General features: G+C 45.9%; 1 protein-coding gene across 2 annotated transcripts in view; it reads right to left on the bottom strand.

Annotated features, from left to right (window-relative positions):
• The window catches only part of ADD2 (adducin 2), a 115,880-nt gene that overhangs the window by 39,674 nt on the left and 62,042 nt on the right, over window positions 1–14,164 (bottom strand). For both annotated transcript variants that reach the window (XM_021087396.1, XM_021087397.1), the window contains exons 3-5: window positions 9,616–9,835; window positions 7,895–8,033; window positions 304–455 (exon numbers count right to left, since the gene is read on the bottom strand). In XM_021087396.1, the coding sequence (XP_020943055.1) occupies window positions 304–455; window positions 7,895–8,033; window positions 9,616–9,798 (474 nt within the window). In that variant the 5' untranslated portion in view covers window positions 9,799–9,835. The remainder of the gene's footprint in view (window positions 1–303; window positions 456–7,894; window positions 8,034–9,615; window positions 9,836–14,164) is intronic.

The raw sequence follows: 14,164 nt of genomic DNA, 5'->3' as shown, positions 1-14,164 counted from the left end.
TAAATCTCCCCCCCACCCAACCACCCCCAGAACCCTTACCTCCTTCTGACCCTTGAGAGCTGAAGAGGACTCAGCCCTTATCTGGAGCTGGGGGAACGGAGCTACCAGGGGAATCTCCCAATGGTCAAGAGTACCCCTAGAAATGGGACCCAGGAATTCCTGGGTCCTCATCCAGAGAAGTGCTCAGTGGACAGGTTATCTATTTCAAGTAACCACAGGGGTTCGAAACCTTGGAAGGGCTCACTGAATCTTGGCCAAAGGCCACCAGTAGTGCCCTGCCCCACCCCTGGATGGGCTCCTCACTGTGACGTAGGTGTCACTCAGCTGGGCCCAGCCATAGAGGTCCAGGAGGCGGTAGACACTGCTGATCTTGCACCGCATGAGCCGCTCGCCCTTGGCCAGGTTCAAGGAGTCAGCTGTGTGGAGGTCATTGATGGGCGTCATCATGGAGAAATCTGCAGGCAGACAGGGCAGCTTTCAGGTCAGGGGCTCCTGTCTGTCCTTCCCTTCCTGGTCCCAGTCCTCTCCACATTCTCCCTGGCACTAGAATTGCACAAGAGACTTCTGCCGGCAGGGAATTCCACATCCTCTGACCCTGACCCCAGAGAAGAAAATCCATGGAATGGATAGTTATGCCCAATAAAGTCCTCTGCTCATTTGGGTAAGAAGAGCATTGCTGGAGTTCCCTGGTGGCCTAGTGGTTAAGGACCTGGTGTTGCCACTGCTGTGGCTCGGGTTCCATCCCTAGCCTGGGAAGTTTTATATGCTACAGGCCCTGCCAAAAAAAAAAAAAAAAAAAAAAAAAGATTGGCATTGCTTTTGGTCAAAAGTCATGGTCAGAATCAAGGCCACAGAGTGAAAGGTCCTCAGAATGCCAAGCTTACCATAAATCCTAGAGATAGACATTGAATAAAAGCACAAATGAATTTCTGAGTGGATATAAGGGGACATTTTATCAGTTAGCTTTTAATGAAGTAACTAATCACTAGACCCACTATTATCATATTGTTTGAACTATACCATGTAATATAACTTTTTCTTGGATTTGTAAACAGGGCAGACAGAAAGCCAAGTCAGCCAGGAAGTAAATTCCTCAACTTTTTCTGACAAGTCATAAACTTCCAGAAGTCAGGGTGGCTGTGGTTGACTGAAGGGCTGGAGGCCTTGAGTGGGCCACATCTGTTCCCCTCTGGATATGCAGTCTTTTGGTCACCATGGGTCTTTCTGGGAATTTTGGGGGGATGTGAAAGTAATATGGTAATGCACCTAGAGAATTGATAGTCTTGTGCTCAGGGCACCCAAAGGCTCTAGATGTTGACACCCAGTCTGTCTCATTAACCACAATCACCACCGCCTGCATGCCTCAGGAAGGCAGAGAAGGGCATCTGTTAGTCAGTGTCTGGGAAATAATAAAAGAATCAATAGAAAAGGGTTCTGGCTTGAAATAATGTCTGGCCTCCTGAAGCTGCCCTCTCTCAGCATCCCACTAAAGCTTTAATGGATTAAAATGCTCTTCAGAAGCTTGCACCATCTCTAGAAACCTCACTGCCACACCATGTGGTGTGTGTCCTGTGTTAGGTTTGTCATTAGTCGAAATGACAAGATAGTCTGCAAATATGAGGGTGGACAGGGGCATTAAGCCAGCAGAGCAAGCCGCCAACACCCCATGTCAGGAAGATGGGCCCCAAGGACCTGTGCCCACCAATGGTGGTACACCTCCAGGGCATGTGTCCAGCACACAAAGTTGACAGGGACAGAAGTGGTCCAAAGGCCCACCTCAACTGTCAAGAAGAGCAACCACAAAATCCCAAAGTCAAGGGTTTCTAATTCAAATGGAACAGTCTGGGATCCCTGCCTCCTCTCCAGTTCCCCAGACAAGTATTTACCTCTTCCCTTCCCCCCTGGCAGTGAGAAGGGTGACATATGAATAAGTCCCCAAAGCAAAGGGGTGGAGTGGGGTGGGGTGGAGACTGTTGTGGGGAGGGTCTTCAGACCCAGAGTTCTTTGAATCCTTCTCTTAGCCATAACATTGACATCCCAGAGATGGGCAGGAGGCCAGGTGGGTCTAAAAACACTCACTCTGTTGTGTCCTCTGTGTCTTGTATCAAAGAGTCACCTCCCCAACCTTGTGGAGCTTCCCCTGAGGATGATCTCACCCACAGACCCAGAAGAGACTGGAGTTCAGGGTCTTCACAGAAAGAATGTTTATCCTGACCAATCTCACCAAAGTAAATATCTAACTGGGCCATTATTTCAAAGTACCTAAGGGAACAGGAAAAAAAAAAAAAGAAAAGAAAATCCACCAAACTCCCTGAAAGCTAAGACTGAAGGACATATATATAGAAGAAAGAAAAAAAAAAAAACCAAAACCAATCAAACAAAATTCCAAGGCAAATGGAACTAGGCAAAGAACAAGCTCTTTGGGCTTAAACTCATGACACTTGGCATTTTCCCTCTCCACATTTCCTGACTCAGATACCCTGGCGCACATCAATCATCACATTTTTGGGCGTCCAGCTGTCTTTCTGGCAGATGCTGATCAGTGAGGCCATAGGAATGCTGGTCAGCCCTATTTTTCTCTTAAAAGGAAGAGTATAAGGTCAGAGACATGAACATAATGAGAAAGAATATGATAGATAATGGGAGACAAAGACCAGCGAGCCTGGCATAGAAACTATCAGTATTGACATAACGGAAGGAAAACTTCCTGAACTGAAAGAAAAGAGCATGTGTATATACCATGTAAACTGAAAGGAACTGCTGCATTCCAGGAGAAAAGCCCATCAGAAGAAAAAAAAAAAATCTATCACTATATGCTTCCTGACACTTTTCTGATATATAAAGTTAAGGGGGAAAATGCATAAGCCGCTGGAAAAAAATTTGGTTATTTACATGGGAACCAATCACACATTGGTTCAGATTTCTCTGCTACAGCAGTAGATGCTGGACAATATTATAGGAGATTTACAAAGAGCAAACAAACACTAAAATAAGGTGACACAAAACAGGTAAAAGTAAAGGGACAATCAAGAGTATGTCAGGCAGAAGTTCCCGTGGTGACGCAGCGGAAACAAATCCGACTAGGAACCATGAGTTTGCGGATTCAGTCCCTGGCCTCACTCAGTGGGTTAAGGATCCGGCATTGCTGTGGCTGTGGTGTAGGCTGGTGGCTACAGCTCCAATTGAATGCCTAGCCTGGGAACCTCTATATGCCACGGATGCAGCCCTAAAAAGACAAAAAGACCAAAAAAAAAAAAAAATGTACGTCAGGCAAAAAAAAAAAAAAAAAAAAAAACAGAGGCCACGATTTATCTAAGTAGAAGTCAGGGAAAACAATATTCTTTCGGACAAAAAGGGCCATTTTGTAGGTCATTTTATATGGGTTAAAGGCATAATCCATAAGGAAGCTACAGCTATTAAAACCCTTATGCTGTGAAACGTATTTCCTCACAAAGCAGACATTATCAGAAATACAGAGAGAAATGAACAAAAATCAAATAGCTTGGGAGTTAAAAACACAATTTTCATTTTTTATAAAGTCAAAAACAGTAAATGAAGATAGAGATTAAATATTATTCCCTAGAGATAGAGTCTGCAACCACATATCATTTAAATAAGATATTAATGAAAAAGGAATGTACATGTGTATGTGTGACTGGGTCACTTTGCTGTACAGTAGAAAATTGACAGAACACTGTAAACCAGCTAAAATGGAAAAAAAAAAATCGTTTAAAAAAATGAAAAACATAGGAGTTCCCATTGTGGCGCAGCGGAAACAAATCTGACTAGCAACCATGACGTTGCAGGTTCAATCCCTGGCCTTACTTGGTGGGTTAAGGATCTGGTGTCGCTGTGAGTTGTGGTGTAGCTCACAGACATGGCTTGGATCTGCTGTTGCTTTGGCTGTAGTGTAGGCCAGTGACTGCAGCTCGGATTCGACCCCTAGTCTGGGAACCTCCATATGCTGCGGGTGTGGCCCTAGAAAAAATTTTATTCGATTATAGAAAAAATATAAAGAACAAAATAAACCAAAGAAAGGTATGGAAAAAAAATTAATAAATATAAAAACAAAATCAATAAATCAGGAAACAAGAAAATTAGTAGAACCTATATGTAAATCCAAGAATTGGCTTATGTGAGACGAAATATGAATAAACCAACATCTGGATTGGGCAATAAAGAGGAAACAGGAATGACACAGTGAACGGGGTGTCATCTTATCCACAGCAAAAAGTTAAATGATAAAAATAATATTGTAAATCATGCTAGTAATTCTTAAAGCCCATGAAATGGATTATCTTTATATAAAAGTATATGACCAAAATTTACTTAAGAAGCAGCAAAATAAAATTTTAAAGAGCTTTCAATGAAAATGAGGAAAAAAATGTTATCAAAAATATTCCAGGGAGGAGGTCCCAATGAGGCTCAGTGGGGTAAGGACTGGACGTTGTCTCTGTGAGGATGTGGGAATGAATAAAAGAGTTCAATATTCAGAAATCTATTAATATAATTCATCACATCAATAGTCCAAGGAAAGGAAAAATCAATACATGCCCAAAATGCATTTTATAAAATCCAATATCCATTTCTGAGAAAAACCTGTATTACACTAGAATAAAAAGGTATTTCCTCAACATGATAAAGAATAACTATCTCAAACTCTTGTGGTAAAAGAATTTTCATTAAAGTGAGAAACAGACAAGGATGATTACTCTCTAATCTGTTATTAAACATTGTTCTGAGAGTTCTAATGGATGGGATGAAAACGCTGGAAAAATAGAGGAAATGGGATGGACTGGGAGTCTGGGGTTAACAGATGCAAACTGTTGCATTTGGTGTGGATAAGCAACAAAGTCCTGCTGTACAGCGCATGGAACTATACCTAGTCACTAGAGATGGAACATGACGGAAAATAACATGAGAACAAGAATGTGTGTGTGTGTGTGTGTGTGTGTGACTGGGCCAATTTGCTGTACAGTAGAAAATTGACAGAACACTGTAAACCAACTATAATGGAAAAAATAAAAACCATTAAAATAAAACAACTGGAAAAATAAACCAAAGGGTAAATATTGAAATGAAAGATGAAAAATGACCACTATTTGCAGATTATTTTCTATATACAAAATCCAAAAGAATTAATTGAGAAGATATTAGAATTTATAAATTCAATAAGGGGTAAGTTTAAATATATATATGCATATTTATTAAATATATTTGTTCTATATATTTATAAATATATATTGGTATGTTAAATATATTATTAAATATGCATATATACAGCCAATGATTTCCCTAGATGACAGCAATAACCAGAAAAAAAAGTTGGAGAGTCACTTAAAATGACAAAGTAACATAAAATTTCTGAGATAAACTTAATAAGACATTCGTAGGGACTACATGAAAACAACCACTAACTTTCCTGATGGATATTAAAGAAGACAAATAAATAGAAGATACACATCACTTCTGAAAAGATTTAAAATTCATTCATGCAACTATTTTTTAAGCACCTGTTATGGGCCAGCTACTTTTCTAAGTCCAGGACACTTGAACAGTGAACAAAACATACAAAGGTCCTTTCCCCCATGGAGCTTATATTCTTTTTTTTTTTTTTTTTTTTTTTTTTTTTTGTCTTTTTGCCATTTCTTGGGCTGCTCCCGCGGCATATGGAGGTTCCCAGGCTAGGGGTCTAATGGGAGCTGCAGCCACCAGCCTATACCCAAGCCACAGCAATGCAGGATCAGAGCTGTGTCTGCAACCTACACCATAGCTCACGGCAACGCCAGATCCTTAACCCACTGAGCGAGGCTAGGGATCGAACCCGCAACCTCATGGTTCCTAGTCAGATTCGCTAACCACTGAGCCACGACAGGAACTCCGGGAGCTTATATTCTAATATAAAATTGTACATTTATAAATTCACCACCAAATTAATCTATTCATTTAATATAATCCCAATAAAAATGCCAAACTGAATTTTTTAAGGTAGATGGAGAGGCTTGACGAAATACTTCTAAAGTTATTTTAAAGAATCAGCTTGTACAATGGTTGAGAAAAACTGGAGAGTGAATAATTAAGGGTATTCTATTGGATGATAAAATATGGGAAAGGTGTTTCTAAACATGGAATTAAAAGCAGAAAGCACAAAGGAAAATAATAACGGATCTAACTACATGGAAATTAGAGAATTCTACCACACAAAAATATCATGGACAAAATTAAAAGGCAAGGAGACACTAGAAAAAATCTGCAATATATTTGACATGTAGTAGGGAAGCAGCCTTACTTTATAAAGATTTTTAACTCTGTAAGAAAAGGATATGCAAATAGGTAAATTGGCAAATTTGCAAAAGTAAATTGTGACAAACAATTTACTACAAAAAGAAAATCATGCCCAATATGTATATGAAAATATATTCAATCGCATCAGTGATCAAATGCATATTAAACTACAATGGACAACTTATCACCTACCAAATTATAAGGATGAAACAAATGGTAGCACATCAGGGTAGAGGAAATGGGCACTCTTGCATTTCTGGTAGGAATATAAATTTGCTCTGGCTTTCTCCAGGGTAATGTGGCATTATGCATTATAGCCTTTAAAACATGCATATAATTCAATCTAGCAATTCTACCTCTAGCAATTTATCTTAAAAAGTAGTCGTGGATATAATCACGGATTTATTGACAAGGATGTTTAGTGCATTGTCGTTCAAAATAGCAGAAAGCTGGAAACAACCTAAAAGTCCAAAAATGGGAAATTGATTAAATAAACCATGGTATATGGGTAGGACAGCGTAATCCACCAAAAATTATGTTACAGAACCATATTTTATTCCATGAAAAATCAGTCAAGACATGCTAAGGCTATTAAATTTGTGTGTATAATGTGATTCCAATTTTTTTGGCATAGTCTGCATGTATTAAAAGATGAAGGATGAAAAGGATATGCAAATAGGTAAATTGGCATATCCTTTAACAGTAATACTTGTAACAGTATTTCTTGATTCACAGTAGTGATTTTTATTTCCCTTTCTCAATTATTTTCCTTATTTTCAACTCTTGAAAAATACTTGTAACAGTAATTTCTTGATTCACAGTAGTGATTTTTATTTCCCTTTCTCAATTATTTTCCTTATTTTCAACTCTAATCATCTTGTTGATGTTTGTGTCTTAAAGGTTGTGGGCAGAGCTTTGGAGCCCAGGAAAATGGGTTCACGCCTAGCCCTGGCTGCTCTTGGCTCTTGTCTATGGAGTCAGGTTGGCCTGTCCAGAGGCGGGTGGAGACACCAGCTCCAATGGCCTCCTCCCATCCTCCTCACCCCATCTCCAAGGGATTGACTCCAGGGGATTGAGGAAAGAGCAGTCTGAGGGCTGGATGCTGTGAGGACACAGGATTTTTCTTAGGTTCTGTACTCATAGCTAGAGTAACAGGGAGCAGAATCCTCCGTCTCCACTGTCCACTCCTGGGCCTCGGGCAGAAGCCATGTAAGGGACCTTGAGTTGCAAAGCTCTTCCCTTCATGCTAATCCACTTATAAGGGGTGGGGCTGGTGGGATCATACATAGGCTGCCTTGCCCAGTGTCATCACAGCCACAGTATCATCCTCCCCCTCGCCCCAGCCGAGCCAGAGGCAGGTTCTCCCTTAAGTCTCCATCCCTGCCCTCCCCACCCCCCTTTCCTATGTCTGGGCATCAGGGATAATTCTCTTGAAATCACAGCAAAAGGAGCACCAGGTACCCTCTGGCTGCTGCTCAGCTCCCCCAGGTTTGCTAATGCAGCTGCACCGCTCACTGCGTAGCCTGGCAACCGAGCTGCTTCCTGCTGCACCTTCCCCACCCTGCTTCCTCCACCTCTGCTCCTGGCAGCTCCCCAGCTCCCCACGTACTCATGGAAGATGTTGGGAAGACTGCGTGGGAGGTGCTGGCCATGAAGTCCGCGATCTGCCGCAGGGCCCAGATGTTGGAGGAGTTGTTCCCCTTCTTCATCTGCTCCTGGATGAGGCCTTCCAGCTCCTCCCTGAAAGACTGAAGCAGGCCCCGAGGCGCTGGTCCTCCCAGGGCATCTCGTGTGCGAGACCAAGGGCCCCTCTTCCAAGTGCCCACCCCTAGTCCCTGGGTCAGCTAGGCCAGGGCCACAAGTGGGATATCTGGGCCCTAGAGGGCACTGGACAATCCTGTGCCCTTTGCCCTGTGGGCAATATTCCAGATTCCAGGTCCTTCCTTTGCCTTAGTGATAACCTAGACCCCCTCTCCCCATCAGACTTCGCTTTAGTGATGAAAAGACATTTTAAAAAGCAGAACTGAATGAAAAAGTGTGCCATCTTTCCTGTCCATCAGTCAGGCCTATGCTCTTCTGGGCCTCAGTTTCCTCATATACAGAAGGATTCGATGACTTCAGAGGTCACTTCCACTTCTGAAGTCCTGCTACTCTAAGCGTGGCTTTTCAGACCATTGAGACAAAAATAGGGCATGTCTGCCCACCAGGTGGCAGCGTGGAACCCTCAGGAGGAAACAGAGAACCACTTAGGGGTTGGGGAATCTACAAAAGGACAGAAGAAGCATGACCACCTCCTGTCCCCATTGCCTGCCTGAGAAGTCCCATCCTTCGGGCCCCAAAACTTGGGTTGGTGCTAACTCTGCCACTTCTCCTCCCACACCTGCCATCCCATATTCCTCCAGACTCCCCAGTGTCACCTGTCACCAAGACCTCCGGCCCATCCCCCTTACTGCTCCTCTATGTGCCCTTTCAACCAGGGTCACACACAGTGCCCTGCTCACCCTGGGTCTCCAAAAACCCGGGAGGGGCTGAGGCAGAGCCCATCCTGGCAGGTACCTGGATTTGCCAGCTCCATCCTTGAGCTTCTCAGCACTTAGGAGCAGGCCCTGTTTCCTGAGGAGCCCCCAGCTCTACCGGCGGGAGGCTCCCCGCTTGCCTCTTTCCACTGCTCTTCCTCCCCTCCAAGGACTGCATCACCCGCCTGCTTCACTGGTCCAGGAGGCTCACCCTCCCTCCTTCTCAGCCATCACCCGCCTCAAGGAAGAGCTCTGTGTCCACGCCAGGCAGGCACCAACTGACCTCAAGAGGGGCACCATGGCTCGGTGATCAGGACCTGTCCCCTGGGCCCTCCACTCCGCCACCTTCTGGAGCTCAGACCCACTTCACCCCTGCCCCGGTATCAAAGCCTTACTTGCCAGGACAGAGTTTCTGGTGTTCAGAAAAGGGAGCCCCAAATCTCCTACGTGACCCTCCCCCTACACCCCCACCCTTGGTTTACCTAAATCTGTTACGTCATTGTTACAGCTTGTAGTGAGGAGAGAAAAGAAGGTTGGAAACTGAGACTCAGAAGGGGCACAAGTAACCGAGGTGGGGCTCCTGTCCTTCAGACCCAGCTCCCCCAACCACCCAGCCAAACCCTAAATGAGGATGTGCCAGCTGCCCATGCCTGGAGAGAGACCCAAACACCCACGTTACCAGGGCGTCTTGCTCAGTGAGTTTAAAATTGCTCAGATCCTGAACGAGCGGAAGAGCAGTTATTTATCTTTCAAGTGCAGCGTCCCCCCACCCCCTCCCTCCTCCCCCTGCCCGCCTGGGGCAGACCCCACTCACCGGGCTCTGCAGGATCATGGTGACGCGCTTCTTCTGCTCCATCAGGTTGAAGTCCTGCCGCAGGTCCGCCGCACGGTTGCGAAGGCGCAGGTACTCAGGGTCTTCCTCAGAGAAGCGGTCGAAGTACTGCCGCCCCTGCGCGGGCGGCGGGGAGGCGGCCTCGGGGACCGTCTCTTCACTCATAGTCCTCCTGGTGAGTTTATGGTCCACTCCTGGAACCCTGCAGAGAAGGGAGGAGGCTGTTCCCAGTCGGGGTACACGACTCCTAAAGCAGAGGGCTTGGATTCCGCGGCATTCGCGGTGGGATGCGGCTATGCCCGGGAGGGTGTGAGTGGGACCGCGCGGGTTGGAGGACAGGGCTCCGCGGCTACCGGCCTATAGGGGGCGCTGATGCACCGTCCGACTAAGTGGAAATTTGTCACCAGCTCCAGGCCCCCGGCTTCAGCCCCCACTCTGGTTCAAGCGGTCTGGTCTCCCAGGGTGAGGGCGACGTGCAGACTTTGGCGGCAGTTCTGTAATGCTTATCTACACAGTGTAAACTTGTTCACTGGGAAATCGGACTTGATGTAAAATGTAAACCCTCTAAGACGCCTCCTAAAAACATTATGTGGGAAATTCATAAAAAGAGAACGGGGACCGTCTAAGAGGCGGTAAATGCTTCCCGCAGGGCTCTTCTTTACAACTTTGTCTTTGCCCTGGCCTCTGAATCATGAATCTTTATGTAAAGAGTGTCTCAATGCAGAATTAGTAAATGTCTTACTCCAAGTTTAAAAAAGGTGTACCATTTTTACGAATGGAAAATTAGTCTCTCTTAAGCCCTACTAAATAAATATTGAGAAACATTAACAGAATAAACGCTGTCCGAAGGGCACGAAGTTACCGGGCTGCCCAGAGGCCCATATATCTAGATCCTGGAGTGAGCCTTTGGAGAGCTGGGCTGGTCACAGCTACCTTTTCCTGCTGACCACGGGGAAAGCATATTCTTGCTGGCCGTGAGCCGTCTGTGACCTCTTCTTCCATTTTCTGTCAGCACTTTACCCTCCACCTTACAGCTGCTTGGAGTGGGTGGGCTGGGCTGATGCACTAGGCCAGGGAAGTGGAAGTCTGTCCCACTAGCCCGGAACACTTGGGTGATCCACTGATTGATATTATTGTTGTTGCTGTTATTATTATTATTTTGCATTCTTCTCCTTTGCAAAAGGCAAATTGCAAATTCAAAGGAAGACACATGGACAGGATCCCTCCAGGGACAGACCTGAACCCTTGGCCTAGAGCAGGGATCTCAGCCTTGAGTGCACATTGGAACCACATGGAGAACTTTGAAAAATTACTGATATCAGTGATTTTAATATTATTAGTCTGAGGCATGGCCTGGACATCAGGATTTTTAAAAGCTCTGAGTGATTCTAATGGGCAGTCAGGGTTAAAATACTACTGGCTAGATGTTAGGGGTTGTGTTGTGGAACGGAAGATATCCATTCCAGATGCCGACCATTTCTAGCTAGCCTGCCAAAGATGGCACAGCGCCTCTAACGCCAGTGTCAGGTGCCACTTCCCAAGGCCATCCAGGCCCTTCTTCCCACTCCAACCTGGGACGACAAGTGTCCTCCAAATGCCACCACAACCGGTTTTGTCAAGTTTATGAGACTATGACCTCTGATCTTAATTCTGTCACTAGTCAGTCGGCTCCTCATGAAAGCCCTCATCAGATCTCCACCAGCTGGCGCCACCCTCGACAGCCACACGGATGGGATGGAGGATGGAAGAGGGAGTCACCTGCACGTGGCAGCCCCAAACAAACAAACACAACAAACATTCTCGAAAGACATATTTTGAAACATATTTGGCAGGTTGTTAGAATGTTTGAGATTGTACTTAATGCCAATTAAAGCCAGATTTTTTTTGTTTGTTTGTTTGTTTTTTGCCTTTTCTAGGGCCGCTCCCGCGGCATATGGAGTTTCCCAGGCTAGGGGTCTAATCGGAGCTGTAGCCACTGGCCTACATCAGAGCCACAGCAACTCGGCATCCGAGCCACGTCTGTGACCTACACCACAGCTCACAGCAACGCCGGATCCTTAACCCACTGATCGAGGTCAGGGATCGAGCCCGCAACCTCATGGTTTCTAGTTGGATTCGTTAACCACTGAGCCATGACAGGAACTCCCAAAGCCAGATTCTTAATCTAAGTGGAGAGTGACTGAGTCCCTCGGGGATGTTTCTGGTCGAATTAGCTCTGGACTAGAAGTCACAGCCTGCAGTGTTGCCCCGCTTCTGACATTCTCTAGTTCATGGACTCGGACAAGTAATTTCCCTCTTTGAGTCTGACTGTGTCCATCCCTAGATGGAGGAGGGGACAGAATGGACCTCTGGGGCCCCTTCCAGCTCTGGTGCTGTATGGAGAAAGACAGATTCATGTAGAAAAGGCAGAAGGGTGGGAAATCCAGGTTTCCTGGAGCAAGAGACCCTCTTCCTGCCTCCCCCCAATGCCTCTTCCTCAAGCCAAATGCCAGAAGAGAAACATCTGCAAAGAACACACAGGAGCTGGTCACCTTGTGGTTTCAAGTCAATCCCACATGCATGGGCTTCATTAAGAATACTTCACCCGCATCATGCTCCCACCAGCCTCATCTCTGGAACTTAGGAAGCAAGCAAAGACTGCAAGGTCAAATGCAATGGGACTGCATCAAAGCCATGCAGACATGGGGTCACCACCTAGATTCTTCTGGGCAGACACTGCTGCAGACCAGAATTCTTCCAGAGGCACCGCCCCCATGCACTCATCCCTTCTAATTCTCTTTGGCACCTGCACAGCCCCAAATCTTTGATGTTATTTTTCAAACAGCAACAAGCAACCCCTACCAGGGGGCACACTGGATGTGAGCATGGAGATCCCTGTGTTCCTTACAAGATGCCAGGTCCTACCAGCTCCAGAACCACTGGAGCTGTCACCTTCTCTGGGACCAACAGCCTGATACTGAACCTTCCTGGCTTCAGTCCTTTTCATCTGGGCAGGAAAAGGCTGGTCCTCTCCCTTCCCTTTGGAGTGGCTGCATTTCCCAGGAATGGGCCTGTGAAGGCTGAGCAGCTCTCCCCCCACAAAGCTTGAGGAATGAAGAAGTGCTGGGCCCGATGCACAGAAGCCCCCAGGCCCACCTTCCCTCCTTAGAGCCCAGCCCCTGAGGGCTGCTCAAGATGGGCTCTGATGGGGGTGGGGTAGGAAATGGAAGCCCTGACTCCGTCACCATGACGGCAGGGGTCAGGATGCACTTTTTGGTCTTGCGCACCAGACGCATCTTCTTGTGCTCCCTCCTTCCCTTCCCCAAATGTTGGGAGGTGATCAAAGTCATACACAGGTTCGGGGTGAAAAAGCAGGGACTCTGGAACCAGACCACCAGTTCAAATCTCAGCTATGCCCCTTATCAGCTGTGTGATCTTGGGCAAATTACCTAACCTCTCTGTGCCTCAGCGTCCCCATTTATTAAATGGGGACTGCACCTCTTTAACGCCTCTTTAGGTTGTTGTGAGGATTAGGTGAGTTAGTGCATGTGAAGTACTTCAAACAGCGCCTGGTGCGGAGCAAATGCTTATTATGTGTCATTTTGGGGCTAGAATCATCGTAGCATGAGGAACTAAAGTAATGAGAGGCTTATGATTCAATTGTAAACAGGTGCATACTAAATAACTGTAATTATATGTTTTAGTCCCCAGACTAATTCAATCTTGAGTTATATTAACAAAAAGTAAATCCACGGGGGAAAAAAAGGCTGACGAGAATGCCTCATTCTCTGACCACATAGCTGGAACATGTTAACCTGGAGATCACAGAAAAGGGGGAAAGCAGGCATTGAAGATCACGGGAGTCCGGTGTTTGTGGGGCCAGATGTGAAGTCGTCAAGATATCTGGGGTCTCCGGCCTCAGTCCTGACACAGAGCTTCCAAAACCTATGGGATTTCTAAAATGTCCAGATCCATGTCTTTTGTTAGTCATAATGAGCCGTTTCACCAAGCTTGAGGGGGTTTTTTGTTTTTGTTTTTTGTTTTTTTGTCTGTTTAGGGCTGCGCCTACAGCATATGGAGGGTCCCAGTCTAGAGGCTGAATCGGAGCTGTAGCCACTGATCTACACGCCTCATCTGCAACCTACACCACAGCTCACGGCAACACCGGATCCTTAACCCGCTGAGCAAGGCCAGGGATCAAATCTGCATCCTCATGGATACTAGTCAAATGCCTTTCAGATGAGCCACCAAGGGAACTCCAAGCCTGAGTTTTTATGCAAATAAGGTGACTTTTGGTGAGCACTTAGATACTGCAAGGGAGGGACTGGCCACTGAAAAGGACCAAGCACAAGATCTGAGGTTGCAACTTCAGCGCCACCCCAACCATCGAGGGAGGGAGTGAGGGAGGGGCCGGACGTTGCATTCAATCAAGCGGCAATTGATTTAACCAACTGGGCCTAGTAATACCACATGCACTCCTATTAAAGAAACCTCGGAGTCCCCATTGTGGCTCAGTGGTTAACGAATCCGACTAGGAACCATGAGGTTTCTG

This window comes from Sus scrofa, chromosome 3 (assembly GCF_000003025.6).
Source record: "Sus scrofa isolate TJ Tabasco breed Duroc chromosome 3, Sscrofa11.1, whole genome shotgun sequence".
Lineage (NCBI taxonomy): Eukaryota > Metazoa > Chordata > Mammalia > Artiodactyla > Suidae > Sus > Sus scrofa.
This window is presented reverse-complemented; position numbering and strand designations above follow the sequence as displayed.